Genomic DNA, 17,006 nt, shown 5'->3' with positions numbered 1-17,006 from the left:
CAACTATAAGAGGGAAAACATTACCGTAGTAAAGAGGTAGCGTTATTTCTCAGGCAAAACTACAGGTAGGAAGTTGTATAACTCTGCCTGTAAAACAAAGAATTAAAGAGGTGGGGAGCAGTTGCACAGGGCAGAGAGTGAGTAGAATAGAAATCCCATTTTGTGTGCCTCTCAAGTAATAACACTCACTTGTCCTAGATGTTTTAACTTATTCTATCTTCTGGGAAAAAAAATACTGTTAAATTTCATATGATCGATGATGGTCCAGCTCTCTATCCAGATCTCACTATAAGGTCACTCTACCAGTGAGGAAGTCCACAGTTCCTCCTAATTTAGCATCATTGGCAAATTTTCTTAATGTGCATTCCAATCCTGCATCCATATAATTTATAAAAATATTAGAGTACTGGCTCTAAAACTGAACCCACTGGTGATAGGCTGGCAGCCTGATGTAACCCCATTTACTGTAACCCTTTGAGCCAGACTTACCAGCTAATTGTTAACCCGGTTTATAGACATGTCTAGCCATATGCTGGACATCTTGTCCATAAAGATACTGGGAGAGACAATTTCAGAAGCTTTGCTAAAATCAAACAAAATCCCAATCTGTTGGCTTTCCTTGGTCAACTAGATGGGTGATCTTATCATAAAAGGAAATTAAGTTAGTTAAAGATGACTTTTCCCCTTGTGAACCCATGTTGGCTATGACTAATTGTGTAAACTTGTCACTTTAGAGCATTCTCCTGTTGTTTCCTTACCTACAGCTGAAATTGCCTGTTAAATTTATGTTCCTTTCAGGATTGTAATCAGAACCTTCATTTGCAACTAATACTTAACTGCTTTATTATTGAAAAACTATACTAGTCTAGCTGCTGCTTGGAGAAAAAGACACCTCTCATTTCTAATTATCATCTGAGAGCCAAGGTCTTAACCTGAATCAATATACGTTCTGTGATAGATACACATACGTGTATCTTTGCTTAATATGAACATTGACAGGCTTTTATCACTATGAAATTGTCTGTCTATTGAGTTGTTACACAGTTTTATATGCATAGAGATGACTGTTCATCACTTTACTCATTACTGCAGCTTAACTTACCAAACACATCTGTGAAACCTTACCTGTACTTTTAGCCAATATTATGTCGTACCTATGTCCATATGAGGTGTTTGTTCCAAAGAATCTATCTGTGTTTTGAATTTCTATTTAGTTTCACTCACAGTGTGTATCACTTTGTGTTCTACTACCAAAATGATGCCTTTTATTGGAGAGGATCACACTCTCTCTGTCCTCTATCATGCACTGTCATATACTGTTCCAAGAACTGATTTTCTTTCATGCAAATCCTTTGTTTGACAAAACTGGGTTTTAATTAGTAAGGCATGCTTGAAAACAGTTACTCAGTATCAAGATCTTGCATTGTGGTCATACTAAAATCTCATATTCAGACCTTAATCTCTTTGAGAGCAACTTCATCCTGCACTGCATATCTCTAAATAAGCTATAAATGCCAAGCACTGATTTTCTTGCCAGACCTCAATTGTATTTAAACTTTTTTGTCATCAAATTTTTTTTTTATTTTTAATTTTTTAGCATTCCAGCACCTGGACTAAGATGAGTGGTTGTAGGGTCCTTTCTGTTATCTTGACTATGATCACTCTCTATGTTAAAACCAAATGGCTATTTAAGATCAACTTTGACTTTTCAGAATCTTCTACAGAATGTGTAAAGTCATGGTGGTATGCACAAGAACAAATTAAATTAAAGTTACTTTAGTGAGGTGTATCTTTTTCCAATAGCGAGTGCATTCAGTGTAAGTCTTAAGATAACATTTATCAAAGGATCTGACCTTCACTGGCAGTTCATATATGACATGTATATCTAAACAGAAATGAATATAAACCTACACAAATGAGTTAGGTATCAAGATTTTTCCTGTTTTCTCAAGTATCTCTAATATATTATTGTCAGATTTGTCATTGGTGCCTAGAAATGACAAGAAATAAAATGAGCAGCAAACTTGCACTTAATGCCACGAGTGGTTTCTTTCAATAGTAAATGGGTAGCACGCTTCTGTTCTTTATTGCATATGCTGATGTGCATATGTCCGGGCTTCTCTGACACAGCCTTTATAGGATGACATTATTGGAAAAAAACCTGGTGATCTGATCATATCCAAGTGGATTAGATGATCCCTTTTATATACCAAATTCCCATTGAGTACTATTTTAAGGATTATATTGGGAATGATAAATTCAATAAAAATGAACATTTATGTGAGCATTAATGAGGTGTCCTGAAGTGCACCATACGCTTCATGCATTCTTATTTTAACACCCAAAATTAATCTATTATTCTCAGGTTTAAAACCACACAGGTGGTTTTATTTCCTCTTAGATCAGGAGTACCTATACACACAGTAGATTCTTGTGGGGTTTGGAAAACCCACACATATTGTTAAAGGTCCTTCAAGTAGCAGTTGGAAGTGCATTCAGTTAATTGAAAGGGTGCATTGCAGAAAAGTGGCTGTTGTTTTGTTACTGCGACATGTCACAACTGACTGTCAGTTGGCTACTATGGTAAGTATTTACTAAAGCTGGCCATTTTGTGCTGGCGTAATTATTTGCAGTCAAATTCATTAAACAAAATGCTATGCAGTACTTCCTTGTGCTATAAAAATAGTTTCAATGCTTTATTGTATCTGAGTAATAAAACAGCTTTTACAAGCAGGCTGAGACTGTACTGTTATATGAGGTTCTCAAGTGTGACCTGAGAAAGAGGAATGGGTTGTTGTTTTTTGGTTTATTATGTTTTTTTCAGAATAGCAGCAGCAGCAAAAAGTTGTACATTCAAAGCCAGTAGTGAGCACAAGATTACTGAGTCCTGTAATTTTCTGATAAGTATGAGTTTTGAAATAAACAGATCTTTTTTAGCATTCTTATTTTAAATAGACGGCATACATGATGCTATTTCTGTATGCCTTTTCCATTATCTTTACAGCACTACAGGAGATTAAAGTAATGTTTGTTGGGGAATTATACTTTGCAGCAAGAAACTGAAAGCCACTTTTAAATTACTGTTTTATGAACAAAGATACAAAAGCCCCTTTCTGACGTGGTTGTGCTACTAAAAAGATTGTGCTCCCTTGCTATAAGTGAGAAATTGTTTAATAAAGTGTTTTCTAATAGCGTAGAAACAGAAAAGCAAACTTGATTTTCCCCTGCTTGTAGGACAGAGTAAAAACAAGGTCAGATTTTCATGTAAATTAGAGCTGGAAGTTGTCAGAGAGATAAAGCTAGCTTGAGAGAGTGTTAAGGAACAACAGCAGAGATTTCATATTGGGTTTATTTCTGGCTTTCCTACAGACTGTTGTGTTACTTCGAGTAGATGACTTGGGCTACCTGTTTGTTTCTTTCCCTGCCAACCTGAAGGCACATTTTCTGTTTGTTCATACATTACATATAAGAATTTCTGTGAATAGAACTGGGGGTAGTATTTACTACCTTGTTTACATTCAACACAATGTAATCATAGTGGCAATTAAAAATTACAGCTGTAATTGATATATGCCATTCTTATACAAAATGATGCTTTCCAGTTAAAGTATCATCCAACCTCAGATACATTTTTATTCTGTTTTTCTCCAAAGTGAACATGGTAATGTAGTGAAAAAAGTAGCTTCATGGTACCCTGAGTTATAATACTACTTGCCTTGTAGTGCAATCAGAATTGGAAAGTGAGACCTAATAATCAGTAAGGGCTGAAAGTGGCCCTTTTGAATGTTTCATCAAGGGGAGCGTACTCTGGAATTTAAACTTTGTTTTATGAACTTACTAGGAAGGAGAACAAACATGTCATACAAGTGCTTAATCTCCTTTGTACTGACTAGTCTAACGTGTGAATTTGCTAGTTCATCACTTAATTCATGAGGTTTCTAAGTCAAAAGTTCTCAAATTCATAACTTGTAACTTGTGCATCTGTGAGTGAAATAGTTGCCAAACAGCAAGAGTTCTTATCCTTGCTCCTTTGTCACAATGCTTCCTATATCACAGGGGAAGCATGGAAACCTCAGCAGCCCACTGCTGGCAGATCCATTTCAAAATCTTTTTGGGTAAGCCAACATATTTGTACCTTCCAGCTTGGAAGTTTGGTCTGTACAACTGCCATGAGCTAGGGGATTCTGAATTTGGCTGCCTGGCAATCAGTGTGCAGGGATGATCACTGCAGGAGATGGTAAGCTGCAGGTGGAAGTGACTGCATAATGACCTTTAGCCCTTCTTCCACACGATATTTGTCTGTGTGTTGCTTTCCCTTTGACCTCATGGAGCTGTTCCCAGCATACATCAGGCCTTAGTATGAGCTGCGTGTTAGCCAAAATCTGAGCAGGAGCATTAACTTGCCTTAGAAACAGTAGCTCTACGTTGGCATGTGGAAAACAGAGATAAACCATAGGTTTGTTGGGTCAAAATGATATGAAGAACCTCTCTTAAGTATTCCTAAATGTCTCACCACAGAAGTGTATGCAACTGTAGGGAATATGAACACAGAAGAGAGTTGCAAACTGTCGCTCTGTAGTCATTTGTTCTGCATGCACTAGACAAAAATAAACTGTCTAGCTGCAGCAGGGGATTGTTCATAGGGAGTATAAGACCATGGTTTCGATTTTCCATGAAGTAGTAGAAACCCCACAAGAACATACTTTTTTTTTAAGACCACAAAATTAATCTTGGTAGATTGGTTACTTGTAACAAAAAGAATATTCCTTAATATGTGGTCTAAACCCTTCGTTTCTTTTTGTGAATCATTGGAAATAGTTTTCTAGCTGTTGTTTTTGCAAAGGGTGCATTAAAAAAGGCTTGTGAAAAGGAAATGATGCATGAAATTACAGTGTCTGAGATCCACTGTTTGACATCTTTGACTGAAAAATTATGTGGTAGACAGGATACTGTCTGAGTAATAATTTATTTGAGCTATTCACTCAAAAGTACTTTTGGGGTATTGGAGCTCTAGATTTTGCTTTTAAAACTACAAGAAAGTTTTCTGTTCCCTGGATGATACTGACAGTGTCTTTAGACTGACAGTGAAAATTTCAGACAGTTTCTAAGATAGCATCTGAAGCAACCTGTCAGAGGAAAAAACGAGAGGTCAAGAGCTGTGTACGAGAATTCATTTCTGATATTCTTGGACTTGTCAAGTATTTTGGCCTGACTCTGAAGTAGCGTTTGGGGATGCCACCTTACACGGGTTCTGTTGATTAAATAATTAAATCTTTTATCTCTTCTTACCTCTCAGCCTGTATGGATGAAATAATTGGTATTTGGAACATTCAGAAGCTTTTAAGTGAGTTATAATTTGGCGTGAGATGGATCACCCTTTGAAAAGGAAACAAAGCCATTTCTGATGTAGTGTGGCTTTGAGCATGCGTTATTGTGGGGTTAATCCAAAGGATCTGAACTCAGATGTGAGCTGCAGTATGAAGCCACATTAGACAACATGCTGTGTCAGTCGGGCATATGAGCTATCATATTTTTCCTGATGAGTTATGAAAGAGAGAGTTTCACACATGTGAGGAAAACTATCAGCACTAACTAGTTTAGTCAGTAGTTTCTCTGCAGATTGGGCTCATTAATTTGGATAAGAACTGCACTTGGGGTTTATCCCAGAGCTGTGATGACTCAACCTGTACAAAAAACACTTCAAGTGCCCGGTCAAAAACTTTCATCTGTTTTGATGAGTGAGGGGTAGAGGAGTTTGGATTATTTCCTGTATTGCAGTTTCTCCACTGTCTTGAGTGCTTGGGGGGTGGGCGTACCGTAAGCAGGATGGCTGGTTCTAACCTTTCTGCTTCTCAAAGGTTATAGCTACTGAGTCAAATTCCTCGAGAGAAAATCATTCTACTTGTGACCAAGATGGAGAGAGTACTGACTTTTAGGTTGTGTGGTAAAAGACCTCTCTGCCCACACACGCAAAGGAGTGCAGGGGTAATAGCAGGTAGAGGAACCCAAGTAACACCCTGCCAGCACTCCTCCCAAGACCATCACAAGAGAGCTGTAACTGCATTGGTGGCTCATCTGCACAGACCAGAGGAGCACAGAGGCAGGCAGGGGAATCAAAATTGCAGACAGAGAAACAGGCACCCTGTTTGGCTTCTCCTTAGACTGTGCTGGAGTAGCCTTAGCCCTGTGGTCCAGGGGTAACATCTGTTAAGATGAGGCTTTCCAGAGCATGATGCAGACTATGGGGGAGGTTACTGCTGAGGAGTACAGGACACATTTTCGGGATGCAGGGGAAGAGCATTTCAGTATTATACAAGATGCATGGGATGTCAGGGGCAGGAACCAAAGGGAGAACAAGGGAGAGCTCTAGGTGAATTTGCATTCTGACCACTGGATAATGGATGCAGGGCAGCAGTCAGTTTGAGGTACGCTGTGGTTAAGCTTGAGCATGCATCTGTTTTCAAATTTAAAGAATTGTTAAATCCAGCTTGAGTGGCAATCTAGTAAATAGGGTAATTGTGTCTTAGTTTCAGTCACTTTTCAGAGGCCATGCTGTTTTAAAAGTCTCACGCTGTTTCATTGTATATTAATTAATTCCAATTCAGTTTAATGATAGGCTTTTAGCTGCATGCTTTATTTTCAAGATGGAAGGGAAGCATTGCTGAACATCCAGAAGGGCACTGCTTATTTAATGTGAGGAGGCATGGGGCTGTTGCAGGGAGAATCTAAGGACAATGTTGTTCGGTAGTCATAGCTGTCTGTGTACATGATCAAGCTTGAAAGGCCTTCACAGTGTTTCAGGAGAGATGCAGTAGCACTGATCGTGATGGGTGACTAAACACCTTTTCCTTCAGAGCTGCTCAGAAACAGCTGACAAGTGCAGTTTTAGGAAGCCTTCTGGAGAAATCATTGCATGTGTCTTTATTGCCATCTTCTGGAAAGGGAGAAAAATAATTCTTGAGTATATTTCTGCAAACATCATGTCCTTTAATTTTGACAATATGCATGCCAACTTTGGGGTTCCTGCAAGTGCTTATTCAGATTGGCAGTGGAAGACAAAAAGTATGTGCAAAGCTCTTGATGCTCCTGGGGAGATCACTCTGCTTCACTCTCTTCTTTCTTTCATAATCATTTTGCATTTTCTGTAAATAGCCTATTTCCACAGGCACTTTCATCTTAGGGGGCTTGTTTTTTTTTTTTTAGCATGCGCTTGTAAGCAGTAAGATTGGAGAAATAAAAATAGCTTGGAATAAGCCATTAGCAAAGCTGATCTTTGTTCAGTGCTCTCCAGAATATATGTGCACCTTGAATTTAACAGCATCTTTATTTTAATGAAAGCAGGGTGGATTTTTTCAGAAGTACTCATTCCTAACCTGTACCTTGTGGTGTCAGTGGAATTTTTGGGGGTGGGAGGGGGTGTTTGGGTGGGGGGTGGTGTATGAATTTCAGGAAGCAGGTTTAAGCCATGACCAAGTATTGTATAATAACCTGCTTTGAGATATAACAGTACAACTAGACTAGCTTACTGAAGAATTACATCTAGGGCAAAAGGGGGCACACTGCTTAATTCATGTATCAGTAATGCATGTTTAATTTAGCTCTTGTGATAAATTATGGAAATCATATTGAGGCTTCAAGAAAGTAGGCCCTGATGCATCTGAGAGAAAGAAATGAACCATTAAATAAGTTGTATCTTGTGACTGGTAATTCTGAGACACAGTCAAGCAATATCCCGTATGTTATTTTATATATGTATGCATGTTTTTGTATACTATGTATATTATATTACATTATATGTGGTAAACGTATATAGTTTATTATATACAGTATATAACCTACATATGAAAGGATGTATCTATATTTAAGTAAAAGATATATTTAAGTATGTAAACAAAGCCAGGGACACTAGAACAGGAGCCAATTGGACAGGATCATGGGTGACATATTCGGTCATTCAAGGTGGGAGACTCTAATGCAGTGACTTGCCTCTAGTCACATACGGGGAGTCTGTAGCAGAGGCGGAAGCAAATTTAGATTTCCAGAATGCTAACCATAAGGCCATCTATCTCACCAGTTGTTGTGTCCCTCCACTCCAAACTAAAGAGCTTTCTTGCATCTCTGCTTGAATTTCTTGCAGAGTTTCTGAAAACATTTCTAGTTCCAGGCGTGGAATACCATTTTCTTCTTCCACTTTCTTAAATGAAGTCTTTTTAGCAGCTGTCATCTCAGTAATGAGACTGCCTTCTGCAGTCTGCAAGTAGATTTCAGCGCTAAGTTATAACTCGTGTTAAGCAACAGCATGCCCTGAATAATTCTCTGAGTGCTTCTAAAATATGTTAAAACGTGAGGGGGGCAGTGAGATATTAATGTCACTTCCAGGTTTTTTCCATGTTGTTTCATCACAGTTGAAATCACATGTGAAGCTGGCAGCAGTAGAGCCATTATCTGTTGTGCAGCTAAATACAAAAGAGGATATTTTAATGAAACTTTATTGAGCTAACTTTGTCTGAGTATAGACTTCTAGCAGCCTTTACATATTTAATGCCTTGAAGCCAGTGTGCCACTTGCAGATGACAAAGACAGTTTATATTGTATAGTTTCATCACAGACCTCTAATTACTTTTTGGTAAACTGAATCTCTTTACAAACAAACAGAAAAAATTGGACTGTGCCATCACAAAATGCTTTGTGGTTTGTTTTTTTTTCTTCAGGTGAGAAATGTGTTTTGTATGAAAGCAAAGGAAGGCAGAAAAAAATCAATACGTGCCTTGGTGGCTATTGGAAACGGTAAAGGAGCTGCAGGTATGTGTATCTACTGTATGTAAAAGATGCCAAGCTAATCATTGTCTGTAGTCGGACTTTGGGAGGCAAGGTGACTTAAAGGGACTTTTAATACTTAACAGAAGAAAACAAAAAAAAAACCTTTTTTCTGCTGCGCAATATTGAAATGTCTGTAAGAGTTTTGAGTTTCATCTGTAAAAGTAAGATTTATGATCAAACTATGTATGTATTCTTTGGGACACTATGTTTTGTATCAAAAGACCAAAGCAGCTAGATCTGCAGATTTGAAATGAAATGATTTTCATTCAATCTACCTTGACATTGTTGGACTACAGTTAGTGAAAATGGTTGTCACGTCCTCTGTTCATTCCATACAGTCAGTTGATGCCCTGCTCTGAGCTGACTGCAAATACTGAGACTGCTGTGCAATCTCTTTGTCGCTACCATAGCTGACCTGGTAAATAGGAGTAGGTCTGAGGGTTCAGAGAGATTATGTAGCAGTTTGTAAACTGGCAGTGAAAACAGACCCTGTGCTCTGTTCTGCAGACATGCATTTTTTTACAGATGCACTATTCTGTGCAGCCTGGTTTTGGTACTCTCTGCTTCACTACTAGAAACCCAGTCTGCATTGCTTTTAGGGTCTTGGAGCTCTTATCTGCATCAGATTCCTTTTGGTTTTCTTCATTCCCTTCTTTCAGGCAGAAAGCTGGACTGTTTTTGGCTGAAACAGTCACCATTATTCAGTTGTTTGGTACAAGTTTGGACAAATACACAAAAGAAATAATAAAGTGTATTTGTTTCATTTGACAACAAGCAATTGGCATTCAATTATTAGGTATTCATAAGTCCTAAACTTATGTTACTTTCTATGGTTTCTGTGGTTTTCTCTGGACCATTTTCTGAGTGTGATCTGTGCAGTGGCATGGAAATAACAGATACTAAACATGGTTGTGAAATTCTGTTTTTTCCCCTTTGCTTTATGAAGGTCCTGCCTCAGCTATTTCTCAGTAATAAAGTGACTCTTTTCTTTCATGCAGGTTTTGCATTGGGGAAAGCAGGTGACAGGATGAATGCTTTACGGAAAGTATGTTCATTGGATTACTTGTTGCTTGATGACAAGCACATATAATTCATACCTACACTTTTTCTTTTATGGTCAATATCTTTTGTAGTATTTAGAAACATAGAATAGTTAGGGTTGGAAAGGACCTTCAGATCACCTAGTTCCAACCCCCCTGCCGTGGGCAGGGACCCCTCACACTAAACCATGTCATCCAAGGCTCTGTCCAACCTGGCCATGAACACCACCAGTGATGGAGTGTATGCGAAGAAGTAAGTCCATATACATGGTTTGTCGGCCTTGATACAAATAATCATAGAACCATTAGGTTGGAAAAGACCTTTAAGGTTTTGTAGTCCAACCATAAACCTAACACTGCCAACTCCAGCACTAAAGCATGTCCCTAAGCACTATGCCTTTAAATACCTCTGCAGTTGGTGACTCAAACACTGCCCTGGGCAGCCTGTTCCAATGCTCGATAACCTTTTCAGTGAAGAAATTTTTCCCAATATCCAATCTGAATCTACTCTGGCACAACTTGAGGCTGTTTCTTCTCATCCTATCATTTGCCACTTGGGAAGAGAGACCAACACCCACCTCGTTACAACCTCAGTAGTTGTAGAGGGTGATAACAAGTTCTCCCCTAAGTCTCCTTTTCTCCAGACTAAACAACCCCAGTTCCCTTAGCTGTTCCTTGTAAGACTTGTGCTCCAGATCTTTCACCAATTTCATTGCTGTTTGGACACACATAATGAGGTTGCTTTGCAATGAGATTTTCCTCATGCACTCTTATTTCTGCTCCCTTTTCTATGGCATATACCTATACCCCATGGTCACTTGTTTCCAGTACTATATGACATACAATCTGTTTATACAGTTAGTGTGTAGAAAATTTCTCTTACACATGCATAATGACCATATTAAAGGCTCCTTTAGACTTCTAAATGTTACTTGTCCAGTGCTCAACTAAGCTATCAATGTTGCAATGCTAAAATACACAACAAAGTTGTTACTGTATTGAGAATTTTCAAATAATATGAAATCTGGTTGGAGAAAGCAGTTCTTTACAGAGAACATTTTCACTTCCATAAAATAAATGTATTAGATGTAGCCATCCTGTTTCCAAAGGTTTCTTCCTTGCTTTTTCTTTTATTGTCTAGTTAAGTGAACGGTGGTAAATTTCCATCCTTTGCAGAAAAAAACAAGGAAAAAAAAATGTTTTCTGCTTTTATTCCCTAGGCAAAGAATAAAGCACTACGCGGCTTACATTTTATAGAGCGGTATCAGGACCACACTAGTAAGTATTATGATTTTCTTAGACTCTAAATGCCAACAAGAACTGACTGCAACTTGTTACAAAGCATAAAAAGATGTTAACTAAAACCTGTCTTATCTGATGCATTGTATTAGTATTATTCATGCATTATTTTGCTTCTTCAGCATGCTGTGTGAAATCTCAGCTCCAGACTCTTTTAGCTAGATGGTGGTCATGTCAGAGTACATAGTCTGTCAATCCCTGTATAAAATAAATTGCCATTAATTGGAATGAATATGTGGTTTATCTCTTCTATGGTGAACTCCTCTGTGCTTTTCCCCTTTGTATGTCAGAGATGATTCCCTGTTGAGTCAATCCATGTCAGTGGGCTTTGCTGACAAAGCCCAGTACAAAGCCAGGGAGGATGTGGGATGGAGAAGTCAGTCTGATGTTTCATGGTTGCTTTTTGTTAATTCAGTTTAATATCACACAGGTCCTCTCTGATGTCAGACATGGCACCAGAATACCAAATATTCAGTTATCAAAAAAATTGAAAGATAGTACCTTACAGAGTATATGAATAACCAAGTCATTCTGTGGTAAATATTCAGTATAATAATACAAAACTGCAGTTACCGTCACACATCTATTCCTTGAGCATTATTATTGCACACTGTTTAGGGATTTGATTAAAAATTGGTGGCATTTCCACCATGCTTTACGTTCTACTTAACATAGAGGTCCTCTATGAGCCATCTTGACTGCCGTGCTAGAATCCACTGTGCAAAAGCTGAACCACTGAATGAAATGTATATAACAGCCACCCACCAGAAGATACGAGTTTGGGCTTTATTTTGAAGCAGAGAGAAGCAGGAAGACAAGAATGGTAAATATTATTATGGAAAATCCAAGAATGCTGAAGTCTTTAGTGAAATCTTAGGTTGAAAGCTGAATTATTAGAAAAATCTGAGTATGGGGAAGAATACTAAATTGTATCATGTGAGCTCACTTCAAAGCTAGATAAGGATTATTGGAGATAAACACACACTTCACATTTTTCATGTGAAGCTTGGTTTTGTATACAATGGTAACACAGTATTCACAGATGTGTAAACATTCCTGATCTATGCCAGAAATTTACCTCCATTAGTCATTACTATTAAAGAACTCTGAGGAGAGTAAAACCAACTTCCCATTCACAGTTCTGAAAAAGAAAGGTGCTCCTCAAATGTGCTGAGCTAAAGCTTTTCTAGAAGGAAGAATTAAGCTGTAATGCCTGTTGTTTGGTTTTTCCCTCCCCTCCAGTTTACCATGACATTACAGTGAAATTTAAAAGAACAACCATCCGCATGAAGAAGCAAAACAAAGGTAATTAAAGCTGCCTGGAAATTTTGAAGTTTTATCAATTATTGACTGGTATTTATCTGATGTAGTTACTTTGTGCAATGTCTGTTCACTTCGGAAATGTGTTCATTTCCTTTAGAAATTATCCATTCAGAAATGGAGCATTTGGTGCTAGTTTACCGTGTGTTAAATGCTAAGAGATGATCAGTTGTTTTTCATTAGAAATACCTACTGTTGATGACATGGTTTCGTTATTGTAAATGGGGCTTGTGCCTCTAACACTGGTGGGAGCAGTATTTGTGGTTTTCTTTCATGCTTCCTAAGCATAGTTCCTCCTGACCACCTTCTCATACATCATATGCCTGGAAATGGTTTCTGAGGATTGGTTATTGCATCAGGTTCCAGGGATTTAGGTGAGGCTGATTAGCCTGTAGTTTCCTGGGTCCTCCAGTATCTCAGGCTTTTCCATGTCCTGTGTCACCAGGTCCCTGCCCTGTTCAGTTCTTGGCCTGACAGCAGACTGCTGGAAATGGGAGATGCAAACTTTAATGGTGATTTTGCCTGGTTCTATTTCCCTAGTTTATTTGTGAGAGTATCATGCTGACCTGTGTCAGAATAGAAGTCCAGTTCTGTCACATTACCACCTTAGCCTTGGTAGCTTGTTGCTGCCAGTTTTGGCTAAGTTCTTTGCTTTATCTGAGTATCTGGACAGCCTTATCAGGTACATAACACATAGACAACACATTCATATATAACAAAGTATCCTCCAAAAATTGGGAAACACTTTTCCATTTAATGTTTTCCCTGTTTTATAACTGATGGAACTAAATTGTACTTTTCCTGAGAAAGGTTTGATGTTGTCAAGAAAAAATTGTGCTTATTTCCAATGTGCTCTGGACAGCAGGCATCAGTGGCCTTATTGAGAAGTGTAGTGTTAGATTAGTGTGCAAAGTTTTGTAGATAAATTGTACGTGTGTGAGGGAGGCCTCATTATGTGGTCATGACTTGAAAACAAGCTGTAAGCTTATGTAGCTATGCAAAATTGAGTTTTTAAGGGGTGGTATAGATAGAGCTCTTGCTTAACCTTAATCTCTGGCAGGCTTTTGTGCTGTATTCTAAGGGGAGGATCCATAGCGGCAGTAGGATCTGGCTGTAATTTTAGAACAATGAAATTACTAACATGAGGCAGGCCCAGGACTTCGTGTCTGCCACCATTCCGGGCCGCTCCTGTTTATAGCACATGCCAGCTGGATGGAGTCCACCAGGGATATTGCTCGTCTGTGCTGTAGAATATGCTACCTTTTGGAGTGTGGACAGTGCTTAATCTTCATCTCTGATTTGACTTTAGAATTACAGTAGTCATGAGACTACTCTGCTAACCACATTAATACACTCCTAAGTACTGTAAATTAGTTCCTAATGTGAATTAATAAGAGGAAAGGCAGAGCAGTGTCAAATACACTTATGTGGATGTGAAGCCCAGCGCTGATACCCTGTAGCTGTAATTAATAGGTATAAGCAATTGCAGTTATTCATAGTTTTCACATTAGGCATATGTAGACTTAAGGCATATCCTCTGTTCACTCCTGGGATTACAGCTGTATGGTTATGTATGCTGAAGCCTTTCACTTTGCATAATTACAGCTGGCAGTTTATTTCCAGTTCCTGAACATAGGACTCAGGCAGCTATCTCAGCAAATGATCACAGCAAAGCCTAATGTTTCAGTAGAAAAGGTGAAGTCACTGTTAAACTTAAATATTCCTTTCTTAAATTTATTCCTAGTCCCTGCAAAGTGGAGAAAAACCCCATCATATAGTCAGGATTACATATTAGACAAGTGAAAATCCAAGCTAAAAAAGTAATGTCAAGTGAGCATGTGAATGGGAACTACTAGTCCCTTAGTGTAGATATAAAGTAGGTGTTTTACTTCCAAAGTCTTGTTAGTGGCTACCCAGAAGATCTAATGTAGATTTCCTTAACAGTTTGTTAGATTATAGGAGGGATAAATTTTAAATACTACTTTTGATTACCTTTGTATCTTTTTCGGTGTAAGAAAATGTTCTACATTTAAATGAGCCTTTCCTCTTACATAGCTCTCACTGAATTAAACCGCAGTAAGGCAGCATGCCTTTCACAGACAAGTTAAAAATGTCTGACCCCAGCTTTTTCTCCACATCTGGAGTTTGCAGTTGGAATCCTTTGCTTTTGTGTTCAGAATAAATTTTGTTCAGTGACTGATGGACTGGCTTCTGGTTTATGTATTAACAATCTGCAGAAGCCTGGCTGAGATCAGATGGGAGAAAAGCACAATAAAAATGCCAGAAATTAAGTGCTTTAAAAGGCACTGAAAATGAATCTTTGGCAAGCAGCCTTTCAGAGGTCATTCACTGTAATTGTGTCTAAAACTTGACTTTGTCTTGTAGCATAGAAAACAGTATTTTCTGAAATCACAGAATCACAGAATGGTTTGGGTTGGAAGGGACCATCCAGTTCCAGCCCCTCTGCCGTGGGCAGTGAACACCTTCCACCACACCTGCTTGCTCATTGCCAAAACAATTCACCATTCACCATTTCGCACACAAAGAGTTGTGGTCAGTGGCTCAGTGTCCGGCTGGAGACCAGTAACGAGTGGTGTCCCTCAGGGATCGGTGTTGGGACCGGTCTTGTTCAACATCTTTGTTGCTGACATGGACAGTGGGATTGAGTGCGCCCTCAGCAAGTTTGCCGATGACACCAAGCTGTGTGGTTCGGTTGATACCCTGGAGGGAAGGAATGCCATCCAGAGGGACCTCGACACGTTTGTGAGGTGGGCTGATGCCAACCTCATGAAGTTTAACCATGCCAAGTGCAAGGTCCTACACCTGGGTGGGAGCAATCCCAGGCACAGCTACAGGGTGGGCAGAGAAGAGATTCAGAGCAGCCCTGTGGAGAAGGACTTGGGGGTGCTGGTCGATGAGAAAATGAACATGAGCCGGCTTCAGTGTGCGCTTGCAGCCCAGAAAGCCAACCGTATCCTGGGCTGCATCAAAAGGAGCGTGACCAGCAGGTCAAAGGAGGTGATCCTGCCCCTCTACTCTGCTCTTGTGAGACCTCACCTGGAGTATTGTGTGCAGTTCTGGTGTCCTCAACATAAAAAGGACATGGAACTGTTGGAACAAGTCCAGAGGAGGGCCACGAGGATGATCAGGGGACTGGAGCACCTCCCGTATGAAGACAGGCTGAGGAAGTCAGGGCTGTTCAGCCTGGAGAAGAGAAGGCTGCGTGGAGACCTCATAGCAGCCTTCCAGTATCTGAAGGGGGCCTATAGGGATGCTGGGGAGGGACTCTTCATTAGGGACTGTAGTGACAGGACAAGGGGTAATGGGTTAAAACTTAAAACAGGGGAAGTTTAGATTGGGTGTAGGAAAGAAATTCTTTCCTGTTAGGGTGGTGATGCACTGGAATGGGTTGCCCAGGGAGGTTGTGACTGCTCCATCCCTGGCAGTGTTCAAGGCCAGGTTGGACGAGGCCTTGGGTGATATGGTTTAGCGTACGGTGTCCCTGCCCACGGCAGGGGGGTTGGAACTTGATGATCTTAAGGTCCTTTCCAACCCTAACTATTCTGAGTCTATGTGTAAATCATTGTGGCCCCAGCACTATTAGTGCTCTAGCCATTGTGATTTTCCCTTCACCATTATAGAAACTGAATGGGAAGACTGTTCTGTATGCTGGAGAAGGAACTTTCCCTTTCAGAATTGCTTCAGGTGAGACTTTGTCTCTAGTGGTCAGGTCAGATATAAGGCGAAAATTAAATTGCACATGTGAGGGATAGGCAGAGCAAATGACGGAACAAATGGCTTTGGATGGTTATAGTTTCTGATTATGGGTTAAAAGAAAAAGAGACATATTGGCACAATAAAACATGCAGCACTGGAACAGACTTTTTTTCCTTACTTACTCAGCAGCAAGTCCCCCAGAGTGGACTAGTCAATAACCTGCTTTTCAGCTTTTAAGTAAGATAAATTAGAACTATCACAAACCAATTTTTAAAGACTAATAGAGCTAGGCCGTGTGAAACAAAACTCTCCAGGGTACAAGAGAGCAAAATTAGACTCCTCAAAAAATAACTCCTTCATTAAAATCTGACAAGTCTAAGAAACGATTTGCTAATGTATTAGTTATGCATTGGAGCTAATATAGCACTCTGTGGTGGAGATGGATGCAGATGATATGCAAACCTCTGTTGTGTTTGTGGATTTTGAACTATGTCTCTCCACTCACCTACAAATTTCAAGTTGTTATAGTTACAGGCTTGCAATTTGTAATTTGGCTTTTTTTTTTATGATCTTACTACTTTGAACAATGAAGTTGAAAGCAAATAAGTGTCACAACAATTGTTTTCTCTTTAAGCTTGATTAAAGGAATTGTTTTTCCTAGAAATGTGTTTTGCTGTGTTTCCAGTAATTTTAGCTCCAAGGAGACTGTTACCTTCTTTATTTCCATTCCATCCTTCATGCTGTGCCGCTGATGTAATAGCAGATTTAATTCATGGCAGTTGCTGGGCCAGGAGAAAGGAAGTGATGTCT

General features: G+C 39.3%; 1 protein-coding gene across 2 annotated transcripts in view; it reads left to right on the top strand.

Annotated features, from left to right (window-relative positions):
• MRPS5 (mitochondrial ribosomal protein S5) overlaps positions 1 to 17,006 on the top strand; it is a 43,024-nt gene that overhangs the window by 22,209 nt on the left and 3,809 nt on the right. Inside the window, exons 6-9 of one of the 2 annotated variants that reach the window (XM_062614341.1) lie at positions 8,712 to 8,802; positions 9,819 to 9,865; positions 11,081 to 11,138; positions 12,402 to 12,464. In XM_062614341.1, the coding sequence (XP_062470325.1) occupies positions 8,712 to 8,802; positions 9,819 to 9,865; positions 11,081 to 11,138; positions 12,402 to 12,464 (259 nt within the window). The remainder of the gene's footprint in view (positions 1 to 8,711; positions 8,803 to 9,818; positions 9,866 to 11,080; positions 11,139 to 12,401; positions 12,465 to 17,006) is intronic. The other variant, XM_062614342.1, reaches the window with a different exon arrangement.

This window comes from Pezoporus occidentalis, unplaced genomic scaffold (assembly GCF_034315485.1).
Source record: "Pezoporus occidentalis ecotype Australia unplaced genomic scaffold, CSIRO_AGI_Poc_V1 ctg175, whole genome shotgun sequence".
NCBI lineage: Eukaryota > Metazoa > Chordata > Aves > Psittaciformes > Psittacidae > Pezoporus > Pezoporus occidentalis.
This window is presented reverse-complemented; position numbering and strand designations above follow the sequence as displayed.